The sequence below is a fragment of the Geotrypetes seraphini genome, chromosome 5 (assembly GCF_902459505.1).
Source record: "Geotrypetes seraphini chromosome 5, aGeoSer1.1, whole genome shotgun sequence".
Classification (NCBI taxonomy): Eukaryota; Metazoa; Chordata; class Amphibia; order Gymnophiona; family Dermophiidae; genus Geotrypetes; species Geotrypetes seraphini.
In genome coordinates, this window is record NC_047088.1 from 255,860,381 (window position 1) to 255,886,941 (window position 26,561).

The 26,561-nt window shown below is 45.0% G+C and overlaps 1 protein-coding gene across 4 annotated transcripts in view; it reads left to right on the forward strand.

Moving 5' to 3' along the window:
• Positions 1-26,561, forward strand: part of CNTNAP5 (contactin associated protein family member 5) — an 885,931-nt gene that overhangs the window by 344,026 nt on the left and 515,344 nt on the right. For all 4 annotated transcript variants that reach the window (XM_033947244.1, XM_033947242.1, XM_033947241.1 and 1 more), the window contains one exon: positions 13,527-13,720. In XM_033947244.1, coding sequence (XP_033803135.1) covers positions 13,664-13,720 — 57 coding nt within the window. In that variant the 5' untranslated portion in view covers positions 13,527-13,663. The remainder of the gene's footprint in view (positions 1-13,526; positions 13,721-26,561) is intronic.

A 26,561-nucleotide genomic window follows, 5' to 3' on the forward strand; every position in this document is an offset into this window, starting at 1 on the left:
CAATTTGTATAGACGCTTGTATTCAAATTAAGAATGCAGTTCTAGCAGCTCTAGAGGTCCATGTAAGAACATAGCACCATATTTTAAAAATATAATTTTTATTTTTCATAATTATATAAGGGAGGGAATATTATTGTATTTTATAAGGTTTAATTATAAGTTGTCAGGTGTATTTGAAAGTTAAATTGATATATGTATTTATGGTACTTGACTTCAGATATGAAATGAATAAAGTTTAAAAAAAAATGATAATAATTTTTATGTTGATCAAATAGAAGTTATCAGATTACATAGAGTCAAAAAGAAAAGGCATACAGTTAACCCTTTCAGGACCATAAGGATCGTAGGCCAATTTTTGTGGTTTTGACGACATTTTTATGGTAAAAAGGGCTTGCAGATGCCAAAAAATTGATTTTTTTTTGTGAAATATCATTATTTTTATTTAAAAAATCACACTTCTGGCTTACGGACAGTGTGGCAAGTGAATCTTCTCGTCAATCTGGCAACGACGCTAATGAATGAATGTCGGAACCAGTTTGTTTACATAAAGGCAGTATCCTATGGAATCCGTACATATCAAATTTAGAACTGTCGACTATCCCAATCAAAATTTATAGGATTTTAAAGTTATGGGACAAATAGGTCCCTTGGTCCTGAAAGGGTTTTAACATTCTGCACATATTAACACGCCCACTCGTCTGACCCTAATTGCCACCAATCATGTACTCGCTTAACCCTTTCAGGACCATAAGGATCGTAGGCCAATTTTTGTGGTTTTGACGACATTTTTATGGTAAAAAGGGCTTGCAGATGCCAAAAAATTGATTTTTTTTGTGAAATATCATTATTTTTATTTTAAAAAAATCACACTTCTGGCTTATGGACAGTGTGGCAAGTGAATCTTCTCGTCAATCTGGCAACGACGCTAATGAATGAATGTCGGAACCAGTTTGTTTACATAAAGGCAGTATCCTATGGAATCCGTACATATCAAATTTAGAACTGTAGACTATCCCAATCAAAATTGATAGGATTTTAAAGTTATGGGACAAATAGGTCCCTTGGTCCTGAAAGGGTTAAAGCAGGCCATTTTGTGGGAAAATACCTGAATAAAATTTTTCGTATAATTTTGAGTGTTCTTTTACTTATTGCTGATACGGGGCTCCTTTTACTAAGGTCCTCTTTTACTAAGGTGCGCTAACCGATTTAGCGCGCGCTAATCGATTTAGTGGGCGCTAAAAGCTAGCGCGTCCTTAGACCAACATGCGCTAATTCGATTGGCATGCGCTAATTGGTTAGCGCAGCTTAGTAAAAAAGGGGGTAAATGGTGCTCAGGGCAGGATTAACCAATAGGCCAAGTAGGCATGGGCCTAGGGCCCCGAAATGGTCAGGGGGGCCCGACGGAGGAGGGCATCAACATTGTTTTTTCCAAACGGCGAAGGGCCCCTCCAGCATCGATCGGCAATGCGGGCCCCCCCCAATCGGCAGCGCGGGCCCCTCCCTCCAATCGGCAACGCGCCCCCCCCCCCCCATCGACGGAAAGTAACATAAGCAAGCAACACGGGTACGAAAGGCAACGGGAACTGTAATTGTGCAAGCGGTGCTGCTTCCCCAAAGCTTCCCTCTGACGCAGCTTCCTGTTTCCGCCTGGGCGCATGGTGGGGTGGGGCGGGGCAGGGGGGCCCAGTGTACTTGTGTGCCTAGGGGCCCTCGATGAATTAATCCTGCCCTGATGGTGCTAGAGGTTTTTAGCGCAGGCCGGCGAGGTAAATGCTCCGACGCTCATAGGAATTGAATGAGCTTCGGAGCATTTACCTCGCTGGCCCGTGGTAACAAGCTCTTCCACGGTTTAGGAAAAGGAGCCCAAAGATAGGACAACTGATCCTGTGAATATTATGCCCTTATATTTATTGATTTAAAACATTTTTAATCCACCTTTATCCAAGATGGTTTATAAATTTCCATACACAATAAAATCACAAAATAAAAAGACATACATCAAATGGAGGAAAATAGAGAGTTACAGTAGTCTGTCTGCATAGCCACAATATGATTGCATTCAAACAGTTCTTATGTGCCATCGTTCTTCAGAGGAGACATGATAGAAACCTACAAGATCATGAAGGGCATAGAGAAAGTAGAGAGAGATAGATTCTTCAAATTTTCAAAACATAAAAGAACAAGAGGGCATTCGGAAAAATTGGAAGGGGATAGATTCAAAACAAATGCTAGGAAGTTTTTCTTTACTCAGCGGGTGGTGGATACCTGGAATGCGCTTCCAGAGGACGTAATAGGGCAGAGTACGGTACTGGGGTTTAAGAAAGGATTGGACAATTTCCTGTTGGAAAAGGGGATAGAGGGGTATAGATAGAGGATTACTGCACAGGTCCTGGACCTGATGGGCCACCGCGTGTGCGGACTGCTGGGCACGATGGACCTCTGGTCTGACCCGGCAGAGGCATTGCTTATGCTTATGTTCTTATGTTCAATTTAATAAACCGTTTACCTGTAAAAACCTAACTCGACCACTGTTATATATTCGCTTTACAAAAAGCTCGAGCTGGTAGATTTTAAGCAACTTCCTAAATTGCAGGAGGTTTCTAGAAAGGCGTAACATTCCTGACCATGCATTCCACAACTGTGGACCGGCTAACGAGAAAACTGGAGCAATCTTTCTTGCAAGTTGACTCAACAAAGGTTAATTATGCCATATCAAGAGTGTCAAATGGGAAAGCAAGGCCAAGAGATTACAGCTCGAATATTTGACTGATCCCAGTGGCCCTTTCTGTTTTGCTTGAAAATAGGATTAGCTGGGAATAACCTCTTGATTTTAAAAATATAATCTAAGCCACAACAGATGCATCACAGGTCCTAGAAAGAAGTTAAAGATACCGTAGGAAATCTTCAGTCTATGGATTATGATTTTTCGGCTTTATGAAAGGTTGTCTCTGTGGAAAAAACGGTTAGGAAATAGACATAACATAACATGAAAATTTACTGTATTTTCACGCATATAACGCGCATACATGTATAACACGCATACGCGTATAGCACGCGAGTCCAAACCATTTGTGTAAAAATATTTTTATATAGCACGCACAAGTGTATACTGTGCATGCTGCTATAACCTCCTCCCGCCACTTCCGCTTACTCCCTCTTCTGGCCTGCGAACCGGCATCCTCCCCCCCGCTCGCGTCACCTCCCTCCCCCGCGATCCTACATCCCTCCCCAGCACCGCAAAGATATCGGTCGCTTACCCGATTGGGCACCGGCACCAGCACCAATGCACAGGACGTGCCAGTGCCAGTGCCCGAAGATCCTCCCTCGTTGGGCTGGGCTGGGCGGTGCGAGGGAGATCCTCCCTCTTCCCTGTGCCAGGCTGGACTGGGCTTTGAGCATTTGCGCATGCTCAAAGCCTTCTGGTCTCGCTCTCTCCGAGATTCTCAGATTCAGAATCTCGGAGAGAGCGAGACCAGAAGGCTTTGAGCATGCGCAAAGAATCTCGGAGAGAGCGAGACCAGAAGGCTTTGAGCATGCGCAAATGCTCAAAGCCCAGTCCAGCCCGGCACAGGGAAGAGGGAGGATCTCCCTCGCACCGCCCAGCCCAGCCCAGCCCAACGAGGGAGGATCTTCGGGCACTGGCACTGGAACGTCCTCTGCATTGGTACTGATGCCGGTGCCCAATCGGGTAAACGACCGATGTCTTTGCGGTGCTGGGGGGGATGTAGAATCGCGGGGGAGGGGGGTGATGCGAGCGGGGGGGGAGGATGCCGGTTTGCAGGGGGGATGCTGGATAGCACTGAAAAATAAATTTGTATAACGCGCTCACACATATAACGCGCGTGGTTATACTCGGTTTGTAAAATCGTGTATAACGCGTGCGTTATATGCATGAAAATACGGTACTTCTATACCGCAGTACCGTTAAGTTCTATGTGGTTTAGAAAAGTAGAATAATTACAATTAGAATTTAGTTGAAGTGTCTCGTGAACAGATATGTTTTCAAATGTCTCCTAAATAGTTGATAGGTACTGGAAGTCGTGATTGAAAGATTGAAGTCCTTGTCCCAAGATGCTGCTTGATAAGACAAGAGATGTTGATGATGTCTTTTAAGTTTATACCCTTTGACAGATGGAAAAGTAAATAGTACATATGAGCGTCTAGAATAATAATAATAATTTATTCGTATATACCGCCAGACCACGAATGGTTCTAGGCGGTTCACAGCAGATAAGGCTGAATATGCGGCAAATATACAGTTCAAAAAGATACATCAATTTCTAGAATGCACACAATACATGTAATCTTTAAAAAGCAATTAGGAAGCTGGACTACAAATTTGTCAAATAATTCTGTCTTCAATAGTTTTCTAAAAAAAAAATAATAGGATGAGACTCCAGGAATGTTTAGGGGTCCTTTTACAAAGCCGCGTTAGAGGTTTTATCACACGCATCGGATTAGCGCTTGCGCCTGCCGGAAATCTTTTGCCTGCTCAAAAGGAGGCTGCAGCAGCTAGCGTGTGCGGCAATATAGCGCACGCAATTCCGCGCGTTAAGGCCCTAGCGTGGCTTTGTAAAAGGAGCCCTTAATGTTGGCAACTGTGAACGAGTCAAAAAGGTATTTAGGTGTAAGACCAGACGACACCTTATAACAGATGCAACCGAAGTTAAACTGCAGTTGATACAAAACCCAGCGGCTAAACTTATCTTTGGAAAGAGGAAGTATGATCACGTAGCCCCATTATTGAGAAAGCTTCACTGGCTTCCAGTTGGTTATAGGGTAGAGTTTAAGTGCATTTGTGTTGTCTTTTAAGTTCCTTTATGGAATATTTGACCCTTGAATCTCTTAATATCCTCTTCTTACTGTAAACATCCCCCAATATCTCATGCACATTGTAATTTCCTGTATTTTATTCATTGTAATATCCTACTTCTCATTCACATTCTCATTCACAAAGCTTATGTATCTCAAATTCCTGGTTCCAATACCTAGCTTATATCTTGTTCCAAACATATGTATCTTGTTGTAAACATATGTCTCCTGCTGTAAACACTGCACTCTCTCTCGGCACGACCCTCATTGTAAACCGCTTCGAACTTAGGGTATAGCGGTATATAAGAAATAAAATTATTATTATTATTATTTATGTTGGAATGCTACTAGATCCTGTTATTCGAAGATTACAACAATATATACCGTATTTTCACGCATATAACGTGCGCATTATACATGATTTTTACAAACCGTGCATAATCTTGCACGTTATACGCGTGAGCGCGTTTTACAACTTTTTTTTACATAGTTCCCCCCCGACGTCTGATTCACCTCCCTGCAGGAACGCTCGCACCCCCACCCCGAATGACCGCTCGCACGCACTCCCACCCACACCCGCACCCCCACCCCGAAGGACCGCTCGCACCCCCACAGCCTCCCGACCCCCCCCCCCCATCATGTAGAAGCTCCTACCGTTGTCAGAGAAAGGGCGGGACCGCCGGAAGAGGAAGCAGCGCAGGCGCAGGGCTCACAGAAGGGCCGGGACCGCCAAGAGGAAGCAGCAGGACAACGGTAGGAGCTTCTACATGATGGGGGGGTCGGGAGGCTGTGGGGGTGTGAGCGGTCCTTCGGGGTGGGGGTGCGGGTGCGGGTGGGAGTGCGTGTGAGCGGTCCTTCGGGGTGGGGGTGCGGGTGCGAGTGCGTGCGAGCAGTCCTTCGGGATGAGGGTGAATCGGTCCTGTGGGGGGGGGGAACTATGCAAAAAAAAAAGTTGTAAAACGCGCTCACGCGTATAACGCGCAAGGGGGAGAGGAGAGTCGGGGTGGGCGAAAGGAGAGTCGGGCGGCAACGAGAGAGTCGGGTGGCATGCGCGGTATACGGGTGTGCGCAGTATATAAAAATTTATTTACATAAATTACAGTTTCCCGCGTGCTATATCCGTGTGCGCGTTTTATACGGGTGCACGATATATGAGTGAAAATACGGTAAATTATCATTTCCTTCCTTTAGAGGACTTAAATGTGCTAGGAAGTTTAGTGTAATCTATGGCATTTAAACGGGTTGAAATTTGGGATAGGTTTCCCGATTCCATCAGACTGATAGGTCAGCTACAACAATTCCGGAAAGATCTAAAAACTTAGGGCCTGTTTTACAAAGCTGCACTAGCAGCTGCAGGGCAGTAACGGCCCCAAAGCCCATAGAGATTTAAAGGGCTTCGGGGCTGTTGCCACGCGGCTTTGTAAAACAGGCCTTTGGTTGTTTACACTATATCTGAAAAGCTTACCTGCTGAAGTGCCGTAGTAACCGCATATCCGTAATTTTTTAGTCTCTTAATTTCAATTTTACATTTTTCATTTTGATTCCAGTGTTGACTCTGAAATGATACACTAATAGTACTTTCTGTCATAGGCCTATTCTTCTCTTTCCCGTAGGCGCAATTCTGAAACGAGTGCTGATGCGTGATTGGCAGCCGTTTTTAAGATGGCTACTGATATCGGCGCCGATTACAGAATCCGGCCTTGGGTGCTGAACACTGGGTGCCAGAAATATGGGCACTAAGCACCAGTTTTGACACAGCAATTGCGTGCAAAATCACCATTATAGAATAAGGTGTAAGTTGGCACGTGAGCGCCTAAGTGTACGCATTGACATTTAACCGTGGCAAAGGCTGGTGACTAAACTTGGCAGTAATAACATTCTGTAATTTAAGGGCTAATATTAGTACGTAATGCCAATTAGCACCTAATTTGACAATTAAGTTTGGCACGTAACTGGCATTATTCTATAAATTATGTGCAAAATTTGCGCACTAGTCGGAAATTTTAGTACCCAACTTTATAGACTCCAAGAGAATATGGGGCTCATTTTCAAAAGAGAAAATTGTCCAAATGAAATGGCATAAAGTGGCATTTGAAAGTATTATGAGGAGAAAACTGAACACCAGTCAAAGATAAGAACATGAGAATGGTCCATCAAGCCCAGTAGATGTTAAGAAAATGAGGAAAAGACCTCAAGATTTTTGGTTATACTCCGCCTTAGGGCTCCTTTTACGCGGTTTAACGCGTGTAATAGCGGGTGCTAAACCGCCGGCCGCACCAGCCGCTACCACCTCCTCTTGAGCAGGCGATAGTTTTCCGGCTAGCACGGGGGTTAGTGCGTGATGAAAAGTCGTGTGCGCTAAAGCCGCTAACGCGGCCTCGTGAAAGGAGCCCTTAGTGTCAGCAGAACACATTAGGGCATAATTTCTTATCATGGGTCAGAAAAATCTCGTGTGTGTTTATGGTGGTTTTGATATTTTTTTTTTCTGTTTTCCTATTTATTTTCTTCAAATTGTGTGCAAAGTGCAAAAATAAAGATTTTCATGAACAGCAAAACGGTGAAATTTTTATAAATGGAAAAAAAAAAAGCACTTATCTTTATCCCAACGGTGGCCTATATCGTTTCACATTCAGGCTTTATCAGTGGAGTACTTTATAACATTTGAACAATGCTGTTATAAACAAAAAGTGTGACATCAACATTCCTACCAGAGTATTTGGAGTAGAGAATGACACGGTGACAAAATTCATCAGCGTTCCCGTCCCCGCGGATAACTGCGGGAAACCATCTTCATGTCATTCTTTAAGGAGAGAGGGAAGAATCAGAGTATGAATGGCCTCATCCACTGACTCTCAAGCTTTGCTTTGAAGAATGCTGGCGTAGAAGGACTGAGGTTGAGAATGACAGTCTCTGGTATCCAGAGCAGATATTGTGATGTCATAATGCCTCATTCCACCAGTGCCTAAGAGCCAATCACATCAGTGATGTCACAATGGCTTCATTATCCTTGGCTCCCATAAGAATCAGAGTATGAATGGCCACAACCACTGACCCGCAAGCTTTGCTTTGAAGAATGCTGATGTAGAAGGATCGAGGTTGAAACAGACACTACAGAATGACAGTCTCTGGTATCCAGAGCAGATATTGTGATGTCATAATGCCTCATTCCACCAGTGCCTAAGAGCCAATCATATCAGTGATGTCACAATGGCTTCATTATCCTTGGCTCCCTTAAGAATCAGAGTATGAATGGCCACAACCACTGACCCGCAAGCTTCGCTTTGAAGAATGCTGATGTAGAAGGACTGAGGTTGAAACAGATACTACAGAATGGCAGTCTCTGGTATCCAGAGCAGATATTGTGATGATGTCATAGTGCCTCATTCCACCAGTGCCTAAGAGCCAATCACATCAGTGATGTCACAATGGCTTCATTATCCTTGGCTCCTATAAGAATCAGAGTATGAATGGCCACAACCACTGACCCGCAAGCTTTGCTCTGAAGAATGTTGGTGTAGAAGGACTGAGGTTGAAATAGACACTAGAAAATGACATGGGATTATTTCCCGCGGTTATCTGCGGGGACGGGAACGGTGATGAATTTTGTCACCGTGTCATTCTCTAATTTGGAGCACTGTACGTGTTGTATTATTCATTTTTGATTAAAATGCTGCCTGCTGTCCTGTGTGTGTTTACTGTCAAAGACGATATAACGCAAGATAATTGTTGTGTAAACTTCCTTCTTCCTGGAGTTCACGTCACTATGGGCTAGATTTATTAAGCTTACCAAAGCGAAACAATCCGTGGCCGATCCCGGGCGACCGATTCACTAATGACTCCCCAAGCAAATGCTATAATTGGAAACACGCCCACAAGCGATCCCACGGATCGCTGCAAAGCCATCCTGACGCATGCGCAAACCATTTTCTTTGCCTGCAGATGGACTGCTTGTGCGCTGGCTCTCCTAACTTCCATCCCGCTCCCTAAAAGGACTGACAGCACGGAATAGAAGAAAACCTAAATCAGCTGCAAGAAAATGCCACTGGAACTTTTCGATCTCTTCTTCGGTATGGCATAATTGTATGGAGGAAAGCAAGTTAACAGTTCCTTATGTAAAAACGTTTTATTGTTCCGAGCCCGTGGTTTTAACCTGCGGGTTTAAAATGGGTTAAAACCACAGGCTCACGACAATAAAGCTTCTTTACAAAAGGAACTGTTAACTTGCTTTCCTCCATCCTTCCTCACGGCGGGTTCTGTTCTGTTAAAATCACGGGCTCGCGCGTAAGATGGCTGCATACAAGAGAGCAGAGCAGTCGGAAAGGACGTGAGCAACCGGTCCCCAGCAGTCGCTTCTTTGTTGATCGGCCAGCCTAGTTGGTGTACCTTATTTTGGTTAGCGAATCGCTGCCTTCCTACTTTGCATGCCGTTTCCCCTCATTTGCATGCATGGATCGGATCGGAGGTTGATCAGCCATGAAGTTAGTGAATTGGGCCGGGGAGAAATTGCGTCGGTACATGATCGGAAACACGATCGGTGAGCTTAGTGAATTGGGCCCTGTGTGAGATGAGAGAAGAGATTTTTTTGCTATAGAAAATTATTGGACATTTTTCTTGCTAAAACATCCTAATCTCTATTTTCAACCCCCATATTTTATATGTTTTTCTAGACTGGTCATCCCCTGTTTGTCTATATTCCAAGGGGAGGTGATGCTAAGAAATGTAAGGTCATGCACCTCGGAAGCGGAAATCCATGCAGGACGTACTTCTTGAACGGAGAAACTTTAACTAGGACTTCAGCAGAATGAGATTTAGGAGTAATCATCAGTGCAGACATGAAAACTGACAATCAAGTGGAGAAGGCTTCATCTAAGGCAAGGCAGATATTGGGTTGTATCAATAGAAGTTTTTCCTTCCGAAAGCCTGAAGTCATAATGCCATTGTACAGGGCCATGGTGAGACCTCATCTGGAGTACTGTGTGCAATTCTGGAGGCCACATTACAGTAAAGATGTGCGCAGAATTGAATCGGTTCAGTGGACGGCCACCAGGATGATCTCGGGACTCAAGGATCTCTCGTATGAAGAGAGACTGAACAAATTGCAGCTCTACACTCTCGAGGAACGTAGAGAGAAGGGAGACATGATCGAAACATTTTAGTACCTCACGGGACGTGTCGAAGTGGAAGATGATATTTTCTTTCTCAAAGGACCCTTGGCCACAAGACGGCACCCGCTCAAACTCAGGGGCGGAAAATTTCATGGCGACACCAGAAAGTATTTCTTCACAGAGAGAGTGGTTGATCATTGGAACAAGCTTCCAGTGCAGGTGATTGAGGCAGACAGCGTGCCAGACTTTAAGAATAAATGGGATACTCATGTGGGATCCCTACGAGGGTCAAGATAAGGAAATTGGGTCATTAGGGCATAGACAGGGGGTGGGTAAGCAGAGTGGGCAGACTTGATGGGCTGTAGCCCTTTTTTGCCGTCATCTTCTATGTTTCTATGTTTCTATGAAGGTGTGTTTTGGGTAGGCTTAGGGCACTCTTAGAACTTGGACGTTTTGCAGGGATAATCGTTTAACAAAACGTCCAATGCACCATTTAGACATTTGGGGCTAGACCTGTTTTATAAACAAATAAGAGCCAAAAAGGTGCCCAAACTGCCCAAATGACCAGAATTAAACTTCCCAATTTCTTTTTCTCTTTCTATTTAACCCTCCATTTACCTTATCTCTTCCTCTCTCCCTCCCTTTCCTGCCCCTTCCCGCCTCTGACTCCCTGCCCTCTCATACTCCCCTTCCCCTCATTTCTCTCCTTTTCTCATTCTTCTATCCCTTCTAGGAATGCATTTGTCCTGTAATTTTTTGTGAATGTCAATTGTAACCCGTTTTGAGCCCCCGAGAGGACGGAATAGAAATCAAATTAAATAAATAAATGCTCGTTATTCTCTCCTCTGCTTTTCCCGTTTCTCCATACCACTCCTTCTGTTCTCCTCCTATTTGTCTTCTTTCCTGTCCAATATTGTATTTCTTACCCTCCTTTCCCATTTGGCTCAGTAAGTCTTGTACGTCTAGACCAGGGGGAGTCAAAGTCCATCCTTGAGGGCCGCAGTCCAGTCGGGATTTCAGGATTTCCCCAATTACTTTGCATGAGATCTAGTGGCATGCACTTCTTTCATTGTATGCTAATAGATCTCATGCATATTCATTGGGGAAATCCTGAAAACCCGACTGAATTGCAGCTCTCGAGGAGGGACTTTGACCCCCTGTTCTGCATATTGTACTCCCTGAATGTTGTAAAACTTTTTTTTAGCTTTATTCATCGCTTAGAAATATGATTAAGCGATTAATCAAATTTTAAATAAAACTTGGAAGGATTAATACATGACCCACCCGTACTCCCCCATTGATCATTGACCCCCCCCCACCCAAAGATGTGCATTACAGCTTCAGATGGCCACACCGACACATCTTAGCAGAGCAGAGGAGCAATCTATGGCAGCGTTCCTCAACTCGGTCCTGGAGTACTCCTTTGCCAGTCAGGTTGTCAGGATATCCACAATGAATATGCATGAAAGACATTTGCATACACTGCCTCCATTATATGCAAATGTCTTTCGTGCATATTCATTGTGGACATCCTGAAAACCTGATTGGCAAGGGGGTACTCCAGGACCGAGTTGAGAAACGCTGCTCTGGGGAGTATTGCAGTGAATCATATATAATAAAATGCTAGAGCGCACATGCGCTCTCGAAAATTCGTGCGGTGTGGCGCCGTGAGGTGTGCTTCTGTGGCAACATTCTAACCTCATGGCGCATGCGAGGGCTGAAGGCGCGCGACTGTGCTCTCCAAACCTGGCTCCAGTGGCGTAGGCGGCTCCAGCAGCCCTCCACAAACCTCCCGGCTCCAGCAGCGTAGGCAGCATTATAAACACGCTGCTTCGCCCTTCTACTGCCGATTTCCTCTGCCGTCATCTCTGATGACATCATCGGAGACAGACGCGGCAGAGGAAATCGGCAGTAGAAGGCCGAAGAGCAGCGTGTTTAAAGTGCTGCCTACGCGGCTGGAGCCTCGAGGTTTGTCAGCGGTGGGAGGGTCAGGAGCAGGCCAGATCGAGCGGGACAAGGCAGTAAAAGAAGGGGGAGGGGCCGAACGGAGCAGGGAAGAGAAGGTAAGAGAAGGGAAAGGGGATGGGGAAAATGCTGCTACTGTTTCTGCACAGGAAAGGGGGGGGGGAGATAGGAGGGAAATGCTATTGCTGCTGCATAGGGAAGTGGGATGGAAATGCTGCTGCACAGGGAAATGGGGATAAATGACAGACAGACAGACAGCAGGAGGGAGGGAGGGAGACAGAAAGAAAGAAAGACAGGGGCAGGGAGAGGCCAGAAAGACAGACAGAGAAAGGGGGCCAGAGAGAGAGTCAGCGGGAGAGGAAAAGGGGGCTGCTTTGGTGGGAGGGGTGTGCTTGAGGCAAACAGCTTTGCTCTGGGTGGAAGACAGAAGGGGCCATGGAGAGACAGGGAGAGGGAAAGGGGGCTGCTTTGGGGGGATGGGTGTGCTGGGGGGGAGACAGAAGGGGCCATGGAGAGATAGGGAAAGGGGGCTGCTTTGGGGGGAGGTATGCTGGGGACAGATAGCTTTGCTCGGGGGGGAGGGGGAGACAGAACGATACAGACAGCGGCCAAGGAGAGAGAGATAAAGAAACACAGACAGACAGACACATCTATTCTAGCACCCGTTAATGTAACGGGCTTAAAGACTAGTGTAACATAACATAACATAGCTTTTATATACCGCAAAACCATATGAATCTTTGCGGTTAAACAATTAAAATAAGGCACCTATGCTCTGAATTTGGTTTATAGAATAGTGTTATGTATAGATTATTTTGGTGCTGGTTTTTGAGGGGTCATAAATAGAATCTCGTCCATTGGTATGCAGTCTTTATGAAAAATGAACCCTCTTTATACATTATTATTGGTAGATGGCATCATTTCATCATATGTCAGATTGTTCTGGCCTTTCATTGCTAACATCACAGGTTGATGCATTTGAGGATGTTACTGCAAATAAGACCCTTTTCTCTAAACTTGTTTTGGAGACAAATGAGCCCTTGTTAATCTGTGCTGGTGTGTTGACGCATCACGCAATGAATATCAACCAAGCATTGCTGCAAATTAGACTTTGCTGAGAACAATGGGGGCTTATGTTTAAATTATATGTATTTAAAATCACATTAACACGCATTATGGTGTCTTAATGTGTGTTAACAAGTTAGTGCAAGTCAGCTTAAATCACTACCACAATAACAAAACATTCTTGCTATGAGAGAGCAGGATCCAGCTTTTTCGAGAACTACTTCCAGGGTAGATTATTGGTGAGCTCTTAGCGGTTGGTTTCATCGCCCATGCTATCTTCCCTATTATAGAATTATGTCTAAAGTCAAAGTCTTGTTGGCAGTTGCTACAGTTCAGGTTTTAAAAGTGTACGCGTTGAACCACATTTCCTTAGGCCTACCATTAACATATTCAGTATACCGTATGCCATTGTGCCTTATCTTATCCTTTTTCTAAATCTCTAACTCCATTTAACCAAACATCTGAAAATCACTCCAAGACTAGTAGGACAGGAAGTGATGGCTCAGTCTCGTCATGTTACATGAAGCCTGACGTATGTTTATGATATTTAAAATATTCATCTTTGTTGCCATCTTGTAGGGGTTGGTGGTTGGTCCCCTCTGGATTCTAATGAACAGCAGTGGCTCCAGATTGACCTAGGGGACAGAGTTGAGATTACTGCAGTTGCTACGCAAGGCAGGTATGGGAGTTCAGACTGGGTAACGAGCTACCTTCTGATGTTCAGTGACACAGGACGCAATTGGAAGCAATACAGACAAGAAGACAGCATTTGGGTAAGTCTTATTATGGTTTTCTTATACAGTACTTCATACAGAAGCATCTATGAATGGGATAAAAAGTGTGAACCCAAAGTCCTGGCTGAAAATAGATTTAGGCTTTCCATGCAGGCAGGTATCACTTATGTTTAGCTAATTCTTAGATCATCCTATATAATAAAAGGCTAACTCGCGCATGCGCATTCCTATTTGCGTGTTCCGTGCGCTGTAGGTCTGTGGCCTAAGGAGTGCGCATGCACGCTAATACGTCACCAGCCTATCGCCTCCACAAGCCGGACCGCAGCCAGACGACGTTCTCCGTTTCTCCTGCCGCCGCCGCCGATCTCCGTTTCTCCTTTGCCGCCCACCCCCTTCTTTTCCCGCGGGCCCGAATGGCGATTCCAGCAGCGTGTTCATCAGTCTCCACACGCTGCTTCGGGCGCTTCTACTGCCCTGATTTGCTCTGCCGCGTCTCTGACGCTGCTGGAATCACCACCTTTGTAGTCCGGCCCGCGGGAAGGGAAAGGGGGGGTAGAGGAAACGCTAATGCTGCTGCACAGGGAACTGGTGGGGGGGGGAGGGAAATGGAGGGGAAGGGAATGCTGCTTTGGATGGACAGACAGACAGAGAGAGGAAGGGAAACACAAAGAAAATAAGAAATACACAGGGGCAGGTGCTCAGGGAACTGGTGTGGGGGGAGGGAAATGGAGGGGTATGGAATGCTGCTTTGGACAGACAGAGAGAGGAAGGGAAACACAAAGAAAATAAGAAAGACACAGGGGCAGGTGCACAGGGAACTGGTGTGGGGGGAGGGAAATGGAGGGGGATGGAATGCTGCTTTGGACAGACAGACAGAGGGAGGAAGGGAGACATAAAGGAAAGAAGAAAGACACAGAGTCAGGGAGATACACAAAAAGACAGACAGGCAAAGGAGGCCAGGGACAGAGACAGACAGAAAGGACAGCGGGAGCCGCGTCAGGAGGGGTGCGGGATGCGGCAGTGGGAACTTTTCCAATGGGTGCAACTGGGCAGCTGTCGGGAACCTTTGATCAGGGGCAGAGCAAGGTAAGAGTATCATAGGGATAAGAAGGAGGAGGGAGGATAAAAAAGGAAGGGATGCCTACTGCTGGACAGGGGGAGAAGGAAAGAGATGCTGATGGACAGGGGAGGTGAAGAAAAAGGAACGGAGGACTAATGTTGGACAGAGGGAGAAGGAAAGAGGTGCTGCTGGACAGGGGGGAGGTAAAACAAAGGGAGAAGGGCTGCTGCTGCATAAGGAGAGCAGTGAAGGGGTGGTGGTGGACACAGTGGAGGTAAAAGGAAGGGAAAATGGACAGGGGGAGCAGGCAAGGGGTGGTGATGGACAGCCAAGGAAAAAGAAAGGCAGAAAGAAAGAAAGCGGCTAAGGAGAGAGAGAAAAAAAGACAGACACACACACATATGTTCTAGCACCCGTTAATGTAAAGGGCTTAAAGACTAGTTTAATAAATAATACCATATAAACCATGGTACAGATATGATTGTTTTATAATGACACACTATTAGTCTTAACGATGGTAACTAATGGCAATGCTAATGCATTTGAATGGTTATGAGATATATTTGAAGTCTCCTCCAGTACTGTTTATTCCCTTTCACTCTCAGCTTTGCATGCCACTAATTGAGGAACCAATAATTACTCATGTTTAAAAGGTAATAGAAGGGTTATGAAGATGGCATTTGTCAACTAATGATCTCAAAATATCTTACCGGAGTACATATGTCAACTAAGTACAGCAGCTAAATGATGTTTATTTGACCTATAATATACCACAATTCCTTTTCCCTACAGTAGTTGAATAGATTGATCTTGCAGTTCTTATTACGCAACACATTATATGTTTCTATAAGGTAAAATTATTTAATACTAGCCACCAGAGCAGCGAAAATAGACTGCCACCTCTCCAAGCTACTGACCAAGACGATCAACCAGAAAACATTCAGGAGAGAACTGAAAACTATACTTTTCAAAAAATTTGTCAAATGAGCTAATCAAAAACCTTATAAACCCTCCCCCAAAACCCATCGCTCTTGCTAGTTGTCAATTTGTGGAAGCTCATTCTATCTATCAACTCTGTAAGCTCCCTGGGAATGTCCAGACCAACTTTTTTTGTAAACCGCCTTGAACTGAAAGGTATTGGCAGGATAGAAAACACTAAATGTAATGTAAATGTAGTTAATTTTTAAAATGTAAAACATTTTGGTCCTCTTTTACTAAGCCGCAATACAGGTTTCTACCGAGGCCCGGGGCGCTAAATGCTCGGATGCTCATAGAATTCTATGAGTGCTGGAGCATTTACATTACATTACACAGAAAAAAACAAAAGTCTTCCTTGCAAGCCCAACAAACAAAATTACCAATACCACGTTACATATAAAAGATCATGCGTACCCCGATTACTAAAACAATAAAAATATTGGGACTCACACTAGACACACACTTGACAATGGTGGAACATAGTAGTAAAAAAATGTTTCCTGACACTATGGAAATTAAGGTCCATCAAAAAATATTTAATCAAAAACTAATGCAATCACTAGTGCTTTCAACGCTGGATTACTGCAATATTGTTTATATGGGTTTACCCCAAAAAAACCGTAAGGAAACTCAGGATTGTCCAAAACACAGCGGTCCGCTTGATATTTGGATTGAAAAAGAACGACCATATTAGCCCCTACTACAAACTACTTCACTGGCTGCCAATGGAGGCACGAATAATATTCAAGTTCTCTTGCATATGTTTCAAGCTGGTATGGGGACTAGCTCCTACATACCTGCTTCCTCACTTTACTCTATACAATCCTACGAGACAAACCAGAAACAGCAACCTATTTGCATACCCGAGCATTACCGGCTGCAAATACAAAACCTTCCTGGATAGAACCTTTATGTACCAAGCTAACAAACAACAATACCGGTTAGACAACTACATAAATGGAGCAAGACTGACATATAAGGCCTTTAGAAAAAGCATAAAAACTGCCTTATTCAACAGAATTGTCACCTAAAAAAAGTATCTACACCCAACACTACATATGCCCACTCCTGCTTTCAAATCTGAAATGTCTAATATTTTATTCTGCTGCCTTTTTAAGAGTCTGTTTGCTGTATCTTCACTGCCTGTAAAAAGACTCCATATGTTGTATCTCTCTGCCTTTGTGTAAGATCTCTGTAGGCTCTTTGTCAAATTCTACACGCTGTTTCCCGGACTTTTTTGTAAGATTCTATATGCTTTTGTAAGTTTCTATATACTGTATCCCGGATTTCAACACATTGTAACTTCGCTGATTGTCCAGCTCTCAACCGCCTAGAAGTCTCACGACTATGGCGGTATAGAAGAATAAAGTTATTATTATTATTATTACATTGATGTCTTCTATCCCGCCATTATCTTTCAGTTCTAGGCAGTTTACAAGAAGAAATTAGCTTGGGCATTCCCAGGGAGATTGTAAGGTTGATAGCTATAGTATGCGTTGGGATCCGGGAAAGGTCAATAAAGTTTGGTTAGATCATTTGACAAATTTCTTGAATAGTATAGTTTTCAGCTCTTTCCTGAATGTTTTCTAGTTGGGCGTCGTGGTCAGCAGATTTGAGAAGTGGCATTCTATTTTTGCTGCTCTGGTTGCTGGTAAACCGCCATATATTTTTTTGCTTCACATGCCTTTGATTGGGGGGTGGGTAAAGTAGTAAAAGGGGGGGGAGTTTTTATGAATATTTTGGGGCTGCACAATCCTAACGACCTACACTGACTCAGCTAGTTTATGGGACATGACTTACTGAATCATTGCAAAGTAACACAGAAACACAATAAATGACAGAAGAAAAAGGCCCTCCTGGTCCATGTAGTATGCCCAACAAGGTGCGGGCCTTAGTCAGCCATGTTTAAATGGTGGTTGTGAAGTTACCACCATGCCAGCCTTATAGGCAACCAATCATGAAGGAGATGATACACGGTTATAACCAAGATTCCACATATTGCTGGCCAGTATTGAACTTGGACCAGTCAAGATGTCTTCCCCTCTCCACTAAGATGCACAGCACCTCCACTCACAGCATGTGACAATAAAATCGTCTAACACACTGGAGATGGCGTAATTCGCCCATCTCTTGCCATTTGCGGGGACATCCACTTCTTTTTCTCCTTAATACTTTTGTAAAAATATGGCAAAGAATTAGAGGAGTCCTTTTACTAAGCTGCGTCAAAAAGTGGCCTTAGGAACCCCTTATGTGAGTCTTTCCCACATGCTCTGACCATTTTTATCGCAGCCATATTTTCTTTCTTTCTTTTTTTTTTTTTTTATTAATGGCCTTAATGATTTAGCCCTCCACTGACACAAATATAACAATTTTTTTTCAAGAATCTTTTTTTTTTTTAAGAATATTTTTATTTTTCCAAAATAAATATACAAAGTATACAGATAATTATTATAAATATATAAATATACAAAAGATAACTCAAACATGAAACAGACTAGTTGTACAAATCACAGTTAATAAGCAAGGAGATAGTATTGATTATAAGCCGACATAACATTAGTATTCACACTTCGTCAACTCCAGTCAACCTCTAATACTTGCTCAAATAAAGCACAGACACTGCTTAACTGGAAAAAATGCTTGGCCGCAGCTTTATTTATAACCCAAACTTTAACATTTCAACAATCAAGTCTTATATTGGTAACATTTCACCCCAATAAAAGAGGTTGGACCATAAACCCCTCTTTCCCCATCCCTCCCCCCATGAGCCATTCGGTGATGAAACTAGCTCATAGAAACATAGAAGATGACGGCAGAAAAGGGCTACAGCCCATCAAGTCTGCCCATTCTGCTTACCCACCCCCTGTCTATGCCCTAATGACCCAATTTCCTTATCTTGACCCTCGTAGGGATCCCACATGGGTATCCCATTTATTCTTAAAGTCTGGCACGCTGTCTTCCTCGATCACCTGCCCTGGAAGCTTGTTCCAATGATCAACCACTCTCTCTGTGAAGAAATACTTTCTGGTGTCGCCATGAAATTTTCCACCTCTGAGTTTGAGCGGGTGCCCTCTTGTGGCCGAAGCTCCCTTGAGAAAGAAAATATCATCTTCCACTTCGACACGTCCCGTGAGGTACTTAAATGTTTCGATCATGTCTCCCCTCTCCCTACGTTCCTCGAGAGTGTAGAGCTGCAATTTGTTCAGTCTCTCTTCGTACGAGAGACCCTTGAGCCCCGAGATCATCCTGGTGGCTGTCCGCTGAACCGATTCAATTCTGCTCATCCCCTCAAGCAACGTCTTGCCACTTCACCCCACAGCATGACCCCGGTATCGTCAGGTCACACACCCCAACTCATGGCGGTGACGCCCATGAGTAATTCCTTTATTTCCCCTCATCACATGTATTTAATTTCAATTCCAGCCACCTCCAACAATATCCCCCATGTTTTTTGCACACTTCCCTTTTCCCCGCTGCGACCGTCCCCCCCTACCACATCACCCCCCCTCGTTCTCCTATCCAAACCCTCAGCCAATCCCAACCATCCCTGGGAAGGAGGGAGGAAAACACTCTTTCCACCCCTCCTCCTTCACATCCACCCTCTCCCACACCAAAAACACAAATGCCTTAACCGCCAAAACTTTTCCTGCAACATTCCAACCTCTGCCCCTTGGCCAATCCCTATGCTTCCTCTGACTATCTCCCTTTCCTAACAACTATTTCCACCAATCCCACCTCTTCTATCTTCCCTATCACTTCACCCTCCTCCCCCCCCCACCACTCCACAATAACTTTCCTTCTGCTTCTTGATTCAGCTAATGTTATGACCCTGCCCGCCGAAACTGGCAGGGCACTCCAACCAGTGTCTCATGTCAAACAAATCCAGCAGGGCCAGTACATATAATTTCAGCTGCAAGTATACATGGGAAACATGGAGGAGAATTCCCAATGAGCATCACAAATGACTTAGGGCTCCTTTTACGAAGCCGCGTTAGCGACTTTATCGCACGTACCTTACGAGCGCGCGCTAACCCCTGCGCTAGCCGAAAAACTACCGCCGGCTTAAGAGGAGGCGGTCGCGGCTAGCATGGCCGGCAAATTAGTGCACGTTAAACCGCCAACGCGGCTTTGTAAAAGGAGCCCTTAAATGATAAGAAGCGACTCAATATATATTCTATGGATATTACATTGAAGTAATTTACGTCAATGGTCTAAATCACAGTTCTTCAACCGCCGGTCCTCGGACCGGTGCCGGTCCGCAGAAAATTTCTGCCGGTCCGCACAGGGCCGGCGAGATCAAGTCGGCAGTTAAATTTCCTGCCGACTGCGGTTCCTCCTGACTGCGGTTCCTGCTGACTAATGTTCCTCCCAGCCTCAGGCGATCAAGATAGGCTGCCAACGTCGGGGCCTTCCCTCTGTGAGTCTCGCCTGTTCGGAAACAGGAAGTTCGGAAACAAAATAGGCGGGACTCAGAGAGTGAAGGTCCCGACGTCGGCAGCGTGTCTTGATCGCCACCCCTGCCGAGTTGCTGAAGAGGGCCGCGGGGAAGTTGCGATTAGACTGGAGAGAGCTTCAGATTCAGGTGCAGGTGGAGGGAGATGGTCAGCGTGTGCGAACAAGATCCTGGGGAGCCTTCATAGTGACTTCCTCCCCTCCCACCAGCTCTCCTATTTGCCAGGGCAGTGATTTACCAGCAACTTCCTGCAGGCAAGTACCGAGAGCTGCTGGAAGGGGAGGAAGCCACTGTAGGAGGCTGGGAAGGTGCTGGAAAAGGGAGAGCTGTTACTGGTCTTGAAGGAAGTTAGAAGGAGAGATGCTGCTGGGAGGGGAGGAGGGAAAGGGATGGGAAGAAAGTTAATGTTGGATAGAGGGAGGAGGGAAGGGAGAAGAAGGAGAGATGATGCTGGAAGGGGAGGAGGGAAAGGGATGGGAAGAGAGTTAATGTTGGATAGAGGGAGGAGGGAAGGGAGAAGGAGAGATGCTGCTGGGAGGGGAGGAGGGAAAGGGATGGGAAGAGAGTTAATGTTGGATAGAGGGAGGAGGGAAGGGAGAAAGAAAAAAAGGAAGGAGGGTAGGGAGAAAGAAAAAAGGAAGGAAACAGTTGGCAGGGAGATTACAGGAGGGGAAGGGGGGTCAGGGTGGAATGGAGAGATCAGATGAGAGAAAGGGGAGAGAGGAATGAGAAAGTAGAGAGACATTGATGCTGGAAAGGGGGTCAGCAGAGAAATGAGAGAGGGATAAAGATGCTAGATCTGGTGTAGAGAGATAAAAATGAAGAAGGCAGTGAAGCTGGAATGAATGATGTAAAAAGGAGAGAGGAGGATGGACAAGGAAGAGGGGCATAGAAAGAAGTCAGATACATATGGAAGGGGGAGAGGGCAGACATTGGATGGAACGGGCAGATGGTGGAAGGAAAAGAGTGAAAAGAAGATGAAAGCAGAAACCAGAGACAACAAAAGGTAGAAAAAAATAATTTTATTTCTATTTTGTCATTAGAATATATCCTGCTAGAGACATAACTGGGGACTGCAGTATTCTGTTAGCATGATATTTCAATGTAGCATTCTATAATAACTTGGCTTGTTCAGCTTTCTTGAGAGTAGAGGGGATATTTGTGAAGGGGAGGGGAGACAGGGGTTTTGTTGGTCCGTGCTCTGTATATTTGTATTTATAAAATCACAATTGTTCAGAATATTGTTTCTTTTTATACTTGAATAAAATACGTTCAATATAAAATCATAATTGCAGCTTGTGCAGATGGGATCAGATGGTTTGCGGGGACCGAGCTCGCGGAGATGGGGCGTAAATGGGGTTTTTTAATTTTAGTCCTAGTAGTTTGCCGGTCCACAAAATAATTCTTTTATTTCTGCCGGTCCACGGGTGTAAAAAGGTTGAAGAACACTGATCTAAATCACAATAAAGTTGAACAAGTCTCCATACTCTGAGAAATGAGCTGATAGAATGATGTTGTCCAGCTATTACTCTTTCAAATGTGTTGGTTATGCATACCGTGTTCCACCGTACGATGGATTACACCGCGCGCTACGCTTCTAGAACTAATGCCAGCTCAATGCTGGCAGTAAGGTCTAGTGTGCGCTGCAATGTAGCGCCCGCTATTCCGCGCGTTACATCCCTAACGTGGCTTAGTAAAAGGAGCCCTTAGAGCAGAACATAAGAATTGCCGCTGCTGAGTCAGACCAGTGGTAGGGAACTCCGGTCCTCGAGAGCCGTATTCCAGTCGGGTTTTCAGGATTTCCCCAATGAATATGCATTGAAAGCAGTGCATGCAAATAGATCTCATGCATATTCATTGGGTAAATCCTGAAAACCCGACTGGAATACGGCTCTCGAGGACCGGAGTTCCCTACCCCTGCCTTAAGAGACTTACATTTTACTAAGGCGTGCTAGCTGATTTAGCGCTAAATATTTGCACGTGCTAAAAGCTAACGCGTCCATTATGTTCTATGGACGTGTTAGCATTTACCACGCACTAAATCATCTTGTACACCTTAGTAAAAGAGGGGGATTATTGCTTATCCCAGTGGTTCCCAAACCTGTCCTGGGGGACCCCCAGCTAGTCAGGTTTTCAAGATATCCCTAATGAATATGCATGAGAGAGATTTGCATATAATGGAAGTGACAGGTATGCAAATCTCTCTCATGCATATTCATTAGGGATATCTTGAAAACCTGACTGGCTGGGGGTCCCCCAGGACAGGTTTGGGAACCACTGGCTTATCCTAAAGAATAAATAGCTTTCTAAAAAGGGTATAAAAGAGGCCAGGATCCTCTATATTTCATCTGGGGTTTTCTCCATTCTGCTGCTTATAGTTGATAAAACAACTACAAACAGTACAAAACATAGTCCTGAGACTAATCTTTTCACTAAGAAAACACGACCACATCACCGAGGCCTACCTCGACTCACACTGGCTCCCAATTCAAGCAAGAATCCGATTTAAATTCTACTGTCTACTATTTAAAACCATTAATGGAGACAGCCCAGCCTACTTGAACAACTGCCTAATCCAAACTACCACAACCAGACACAGGAGAACCCAGACACCATTCACACACCCTCCAATCAGAGACGTCAAACGGAAAAAACTATACGATGGCCTTCTAGCCACACAGGCAGCAAAACTAGACCACCAACTCTCCAATCTACTAGTCGCGACTCCAGACTACAAAACTTTCAGAAAAGAAATAAAAACCCTGCTATTCAAGAACTCCATGAAGACTAACTAACACCGTATGAAACATTTCAGTCCTCTGAAGCGACCCGCTCTACTCTGTAACACCTCTGGACATGTCCAGAAATCCTCTTCTGTAATCCTCCTTGAACCGCAAGGTAATGGCGGAATAAAAATCACTAATGTAATATAATATTAGTCCGATCTTAAAAGCTCTCCACTGGTTACCTGTTCAACAGAGGATTTGCTATAACCTCTGTCTGTCGTTCATCAAATATTGGATTCCTCTTCTCCTACTTGCTTTCAAGCTTGTGGAAAGTCTATCGACCCGCAAGATGTTTGAGATCTGAGGGAGGGGTGCTGCTCATCAGTTTAAAAGCAAATGGGATTCGTATTAAGAAAATTTTGTGGGGGAGACTGATTTATTTGTGTATTGCATTTTACAATGTTTGTTTGTGTTTCAAATTGTGGATATACCGTATTTTCACATAGATAACGCGCACCCGTGTAAAACGCGCACACGGGTATAGCGCGCGAAAAACACAACTTTATGTACAGAAATTTTTATATACCGCGCACACCCGTGTACCACGCTTGCTGCCCGACTCTCCTTTCGCCCGCCCCGACTCTCCTCTGGAGACCCCGACTCTCTTTTCGCCCGCCCCGACTCTCCTTTCTCCCTTGAAGTCCTGTCCCTACCCTGAAAGCCTGATGCCCCCCCCGACGTCCGATTCACCCCTCCGCAGGACCGCTCGCACCCCCACCCCGAAGGACCGCTCGCATGCACCCGCACCACCACCCTGAAGGATCGCTCGCACCCCCACCCCGAAGGAGCGCTCGCACTCCCACTCCAAAGGACCGCTCGCACCCCCACAGCCTCCCCCCCCTCCCCCATGGAGAAGCTGTCTACCTTATTTCCGGATGCCAGCGAGCCCAGCTGTTTCCTCTGCCGGCGGTCCTGCCCCTTCTCTGAGCCCTGCTGCGCTGCTTTTTCTTCCGGCGGTCCCGCCCTTTCTCTGACATCAGAGAAAGGGCGGGACCGCCTGAAGAGGAAGCAGCGCAGCACAGGGCTCTGAGAAGGGGCAGGACCGCCGGCAGAGGAAACAGCTGGGCTCGCTGGCATCCGGAAACAAGGTAGACAGCTTCTCCATGGGGGAGGGGGGAGAGGCTGTGGGGGTGCGAGCGGTCCTTCGGGTGGGGGTGCGAGCGGTCCTTCGGGGTGGGAGTGCGAGCGCTCCTTCCGGGTGATGAATCAGGCGTCGGGGGGGGGGAACTATGTAAAAAAAATTTTGTGCAATGCACTCACGCGTATAACGCGCAAAGGTATGCGCGGTATGTAAAAACCACGTATAACGCGCGCGTTATATGTGAGAAATACGGTAAATGTTTTTGTGCATCGCTTAGATTTAAGCGATTCATAAATTTTTTAAATAAATAGTTTATTTATTTAATAACCCACCTTTTCCAAGGCGGGTCACAGCAAATACGTACAGAATCATCATCCCTTTTGTTTTTTCATTCGTCCGTTTTTGCCTTTTGCTGTTATTTTTTTGCTCAGTATTTTGAACTTGTAATGCCCCGTTTTTTAAATATCATTGTATGTCGCCTAGAACCTAAGATAGGTAATCAATCAAATTTTTATTAAACTTGAAACTTTGACACATTCGACAACAATTTCAAACAAACAATAAAATACTAAAGCGACCGGCGCTCCCTCACAATCCCCATCCTTTACTAACGCCTGGCGTGGATTTCATCGCCGCCGCCGGCGGTCGCTGCTCCGACGCTCCTAGAATTCCTAGGATCGTCGGAGCAGTTACCGCCGCTGCCGGCGCTGAAACCCGCGCTACGCTTTAGTAAAGGAAGGGGGAATTTAAGATGCCAAATTTAAAATTCCATACTTTATTTTACCAAAAAAAAAATGGTGTTTTCCCAGTAATTTTTAGAAATTCTGCAAATCGTTCTGCTGACGAATTCCCTGGGACCTATACACAAAAATATACTGCCCCTATATTGCTGTTGCATGGGCCTCTAGTGCTTCTGTGTATCTGCTGTCTTTTTCCGTAAAGAATATTTCTTTATGCTGTTCCAGAGTTATCCCATTTGAGCTGCATGTCCTGACCCCTTTGATTTTAACCTCCTTTGTACTGGCTTTAAATTTTCCTCTCTTAATGAGCCACAGTGCCATGTCGAGGTTAAGTAATATATGCTATCAGTAATTAGAAACTGTGTCTCCTGCTCAGTTGCCGACACTGGAAAAATAATTGCTACAGAAATTGCTTCTTGTTTAAGTAAGAGCGAGTAGATTCAAGTTCTCAAACCGGTGCTGAGGTCTAAAGTCCCCTGTCTTGGTAATTACATTGCCTGACTTCAAAGGTGACCATCAAAGGTGTCACCCTTAAGCAGATAAATAAAATTAGAATTTTAGGGGTGATTTTTGATGAAAAATTAACTTACCATGACCGTGTTAGCCATGTTGTTAAAGCTACCTTTTTTAGGCTTCGCCAAATTCGCTCAATATCCAAATTTTTATGTCCAAAATCATTGAATATACTGATTCATTCAATGATTATCTCAAAAATGGACTACTGCAATGCTTTATTTAAGGGAATGGCACCAAAGGAAATCAGGCGGCTGCAGATCATCCAGAATGCTTCCATTAAACTTATTATGAAAGCAAAGAAGTTTGATCATGTGACTCCTTTACTTCAAAAAGCTCATTGGCTTCTAGTTGCTCATCGTATTCTATATAAGTTATGTTTGCTCGCATTCAAATCTCTTGCATTTAGATTGTAAACAATTTTTATAGACATGAAAAACCCAGCAGAAATGAAGAAAACAACAAGTGCCCAAACAGAAGGAACAGAGGCAATATCTCATAACCAAGTACAGCATGACAAAAAACATGTGTCGGTTATACCCGCCCAGAAGCCCCAACCTCCCCTAGTTCCCCCCTATCCACAAGCCTTACTCACCATCCCCCGTTCCCCTTCTCCCTCCCCCCCCCCCCCCCCACTCAGCTGAGAGGAATGCAAGGACAGGAAGTATAGAAAACCGCAGACCGAATTCCCCCCAGGGTCTGGACTCTGATGACTCCAGGGCACCTAAATAAACAAGGCATCCCCTCCAAGAACAGTCCCCCCCCCAAACCCATCCCCCAACCTTTCTCAGAGCAGAGAGATGCCGGGATCCAGAACCAGCCAGGAGAGAGCACCATTAAGCCAGGGTATTAAGAAGAAGGCTACGTCCCCTAGGAGACAAGGAACGTAAATAGGGGTCCCAAAGTAGCAAAAAGCCCCCCACCTCACGCGCCTCCCATAAAACTGACGCATGAAGATGAGCTCTCCAATGCCAAAAAGACGGAGGAGTCGATGAGGTCCAGTGCTGCATAATACATCTTCGAGCCAGGAGACACACCTTACGACACAGCCAACGAGCACATTTAAAACTCCCAGCTTTTATTTATAAAGCATTGATACCGTATAATTCTTCTAGATTATTGAGATCAAATGACCAACATCTATTGGTCATCCCCTCTCTTAAAATTATCAACACTTGACGGCAATCTATCTTTACTATCACGGTGCCTCAGACATGGAATTCACTCCCAATTTACTTAAGAGAGGAAAAGAATTTTGAAAAATTTAAG